The following is a 4422-nucleotide window of genomic DNA, read 5'->3' as shown; positions in this document are numbered from 1 at the left end:
TAGTGGAGAATACTCTCTATTTTTGTATGTCTTGAAAGGTCTTTATTTCTCCTTCATATCTAAAGGAGAGCTTAGGTGCATATAGTATTCTTGGCTGGTAGTTCCTTCAATTTAATAGTTTGAATATTTGACTTCACTCCTTTCTGACTTGTATAGTTGTGCTGAGAAGTTTGATGATAATCTAATGGGTATTCTTTTATAGGTTACTGTCTTCTTTTCCTTGGCTGCCCTGAGAATTCTGTCTTTGTTGTTGATTTTTGATCATTTTAATGCACTGTGTCTTGGCGAAGGCCTTTTTGGGTTGAGATAATTGGGTGTTCTATTGACTTCTTGAATTCCAAGCTCTAGCTTATTCCTTAGATTTGGGAAATTCTCGTCCACTATTTGTCTGAAAATGTTTTCTAATCCCTGCTCCTTTTCCTCCCCTTCAAGAATTCCCATTCTTATGTTTCCTCTCCTGATGGTATCAGCTAGTTCTTGTATTTCTTTTTCGTTATTTTTCATTCTTCGGTTTCTCTCTTCCTTCTGATTTATTTCTAGATTTCTGTCTTTGATATCACTGATCCTTTCCTTCATTTGGTCGACTCTATTTCTCAAGCTCGTTATTTCATTTTTCAAGTCTTGCTGTGTGTTCTTTATCTCCAGAAGGTCTATTCTGTTCTTTTTGAAGATTTCAATCTCCTTGCTAAAGAACTCATTCGCTAATCTATTTTTTTTACAATTCCTGAAATTGTTGATATGATTTGTTTTAGATCTCATTGAGTTTTTTCAAAGTACCATCCTGAATTCTATGTCATGTAAGTAGTTTATTTCTATGTCTGTAAGCTTATTTTCTGTAGATTTTTCTCTTTCTTTCTGAGATGCCTTGTCACCTTGGTTTTTCATGGTGTGTAATGGACTGATTCTCCTCCTGGGCATTAATGGAATTGTCTTCTGCTTTTTTTTTTCCCCCAGAAGATTTATTGTATAATGGTCCCAAGCCCATTGCAAAGAAGGTGTTTTTCTTTTGGTTTCCAGTAGGTGGTGTCTAAGCCTCTTGGATCTCTACTTTATATAGTCTTAATGTTTTTTTTTTTCCTTATAGATGTTTAATCATGCTGGCTACCCTCAGTTTCAGTCCCTATCAGTGTTAGCAACAGTTTTGGTAGCGTTTGCTCAGAATCCCGCGGCGTTAGGTGCCATAGGATATGGGCGTGAGGCCCTCTTGGTTGGGGGTTGTGGCCTGCAGCTCAGTTTTGCAACTGCATCCAGTAAATATCAACTGTTGTTTTTCTTCCATCCTTCTTCTATGCCTTCTGTCCTGATGACTGGGCCTTGCCACCAGCCAGCCATGGGGAGCTCAAGGCTTTCCCAGGCAGGGTTATTCAGGGAACTCAATGCTCCTTCTTCCCTTTTTCCTACAGGGAACTCCAGTGGCTGCAAGAAGCAGCTTCTTTATTTCTCCCAGTCCACCACCCGACACCTGGAGTTCTGACCTGTGGTAGCTCTTATGTGCAGATCCCATGCTCAGACATGCTGATGTGCAGTTTGGGTGTTTTTTCTTGAGTTTTAGATGTTCAACTTATTGTTGTTTCAAGGAGAGAGATTTGGGGACGTCTCTCACTCCGCCATGTTTAACCCAATGTCACTCTGAACATTTTAATTACTGAATATAGACTGTGTTTGTGACTTAATATAACAGTAGAAAGATCTGGTACTTAAGAATTAAGGGGAAAGTCTTGGAACCTGCCCAAATCTTTATCCGGAAATTGAGGAAGAATACCCCCTTTACATAGTTTAAAGTAGTAGGAGACTGAAATTAAATTTTGTTTTTATTAAAATCCATGAGTCATGTTTTTTCAAAACGTGGTTTACATTTATATGTGTGTGAACATAAAAAAAAAAATTGGCAAGATGGGCTCCAAACTCTTAACAATGATTACCTCTAAGTGGTGGAATTCTTACTTTATATGTTTCTATATTATTTGAATACATTACTATAAGAAAGTATTAGTTTCATCATTTTAAACAAAAGATTTAAAATAGGAAGAAATACTTTTTAAAAAGCCAGTACCTGACATTACAGTAGAATTGTCCACAGATGAGACCTATCTTCTCTAAATCCCCTTTTTCTTTAATATCTCTCCCCTCTGAGCACAGATCTTTCCCTGATATTTCTTATCTTTTCCATTTCCTTTTAATCATAGATACTCCTTTATGATCTCTTCTTTTTATGATTACCACACATGTTTTAAAATTTTTCCCAGCTCTCTGCTTCTTGTCATCTTTTTATAGTCATTCTGCTTGTTACATGGCCACATTTTAAGACTTTTTAACACCACAAGTGCCCTGTTTGCATTAATGTCAGTTTAATTTGGTAATTCATTATGCAACAATTTCTTTTTCAAAACAGAGAATACTGGAAAGTATTTGTATGTTCTGAATTTCTTTTAGATGGGGAAAATAAACCTGAAATCAAAAAATCAACTCCAAACCAGAATATTTCTGATGAAAATAAAACCCATGACATGATAATGGAGAGACTAGCAGGAGACAGTTTCTGGTACTCCATCCTAGGAAGACTCTGGGATTTTGATTACCAGTTAGAGTTTAACCAAGAAAACCAACAGAGACATTTAGGACAAGTATCTTTAACCCCCAAAAAAGTCACACAGGAGAGAAGCCTTGAATGTAATAGATTTGGGGAAAACTATAAGATGAACTCAGACCTTATTATGAATCAGAGAACTTCTTCAATTAAAATACCCTTTAATTCGGACACACAAGGAAACAGTATCAAATATAATTCAGAATTGGTTGACTATCAGGGAAACTATATAAGAGAGAATATTTATGATTATAATGAGTATGGAAATATCTTCAGTCAACATATTATTTTTACTAATCATATTCATGCAGAAGAGAAACCCAGTGAATGTAAGGTGGCCTTCAGCCACAATTCATCTTTTACTCAACCTCAGATAGTCCTTACAGGAGAGAAGCCCTATAAGTGTGATGAATGTGGGAAAAGATTCAGCCAGAGGATACATCTTATTCAACATCAGAGAATTCATACAGGAGAAAAACCTTTTATATGCAATGGATGTGGGAAAGCCTTCCGTCAACATTCTTCTTTTACTCAACATCTGAGAATTCATACTGGAGAGAAGCCCTATAAATGTAATCAATGTGGTAAAGCATTTAGTCGTATCACTTCCCTTACTGAACATCATAGACTGCATACTGGAGAGAAACCTTATGAATGTAGTTTTTGCGGGAAAGCGTTTAGCCAGAGGACACATCTTAATCAGCATGAGAGGACTCATACAGGAGAGAAGCCCTATAAATGTAACGAATGTGACAAAGCCTTTAGCCAGAGTGCACACCTTAATCAACATAGGAAAATCCATACTCGGGAGAAATTATGTGAATATAATAAATGTGAGAAAGCCTTAAGCCATAGTCCTTCACTTACTCAGCAACATGTAACTCATGGTGGGGGAATCATATGAATATATAAATGTAGGAAAATTTTTGTCAGACCTTTCCATCTCATTCAATATCAAATTATTCATAGTGGAGAGAAAATGTATAAACAAACGTTTAATGCATAGAAAACAAATAAAGTTAGACCTTAAACTAGTAGCATTTTTCCAAGGAGAAGTTATAAATAGTGAAAATAATTTATATCATGATATAAAACTTATTGTAATGACCAGAAATTCTGTTGGCATAACCTATAATTGTTCACCAGTAAGTTTTATGGTACAAGTTTTTAATTATAGAAACATTGATTAATCAAGGCAATGATGTAATGTAACCAGTCACATAAACTTGAAATAAACAGAAAAGAACATTTCTCAAACTTCAGTCACTTGTGTTCTTCCTTTGCAGTTTTTACCGTATTTAGTGCTTAATATATTTCTTTAAAGGGACTCAGTTTTTAGCGTTGTCCTAGGAAATTTTATGTAAATTGAGTGTTATATGCTAACTATGTCTCTTCTAATTTCCATCAGAATAAATATATAACTGAAATTTAAAATATCAATTGATGTACCACCTAAATCTCTGTAGCATTATTTGCAAAACAATGTGGTAGGATATGGCAACATGCTGTTATTGTTTTTTAGCAATCCTTTCATTCTTATATATGAGTGCTAGGATCACTTTAAGAGTCATGGTGGAGACTGAAGGTTATGTTGATGAACTTTGAGAGGTGATTCCGAGAAGTCTACTTTTCTATCATGCTGTTCTGGTTTTAAATTTCCCTATAGCAAATGTAAACTTTTGAATTAAAATTGTTGTTTCTGCTGTATTTGCAGGTTTGAATAGAGAAGTTGTTTGTTTGTTTGTTTAATAATGACCACAGGCTAAGAATCCCTATACCTCCCAGCACCACTATGGAAGACAGGAAGTAGGGGACTATACCAGTCAGTGAACTGT

General features: G+C 35.4%; 1 protein-coding gene across 4 annotated transcripts in view; it reads left to right on the top strand.

The window, feature by feature from the left end:
* ZNF713 (zinc finger protein 713) overlaps positions 1-3849 on the top strand; it is a 66354-nt gene extending 62505 nt beyond the window's left edge. For 3 of the 4 annotated variants that reach the window (XM_023534633.1, XM_011367008.2, XM_011367009.2), the window contains one exon: positions 2434-3849. In XM_023534633.1, coding sequence (XP_023390401.1) covers positions 2434-3491 — 1058 coding nt within the window. In that variant the 3' untranslated portion in view covers positions 3492-3849. Of the gene's footprint in view, positions 1-758; positions 798-2433 lie in introns of those variants that run through there. The other variant, XM_011367010.2, reaches the window with a different exon arrangement.
* Positions 3850-4422: the final 573 nt, after the last annotated feature.

This window comes from Pteropus vampyrus, unplaced genomic scaffold, assembly GCF_000151845.1.
Source record: "Pteropus vampyrus isolate Shadow unplaced genomic scaffold, Pvam_2.0 Scaffold128, whole genome shotgun sequence".
Classification (NCBI taxonomy): Eukaryota; Metazoa; Chordata; class Mammalia; order Chiroptera; family Pteropodidae; genus Pteropus; species Pteropus vampyrus.
Note: the sequence above shows the minus strand (reverse complement) of the source record. Positions and strands in the feature narration are given on the sequence as shown.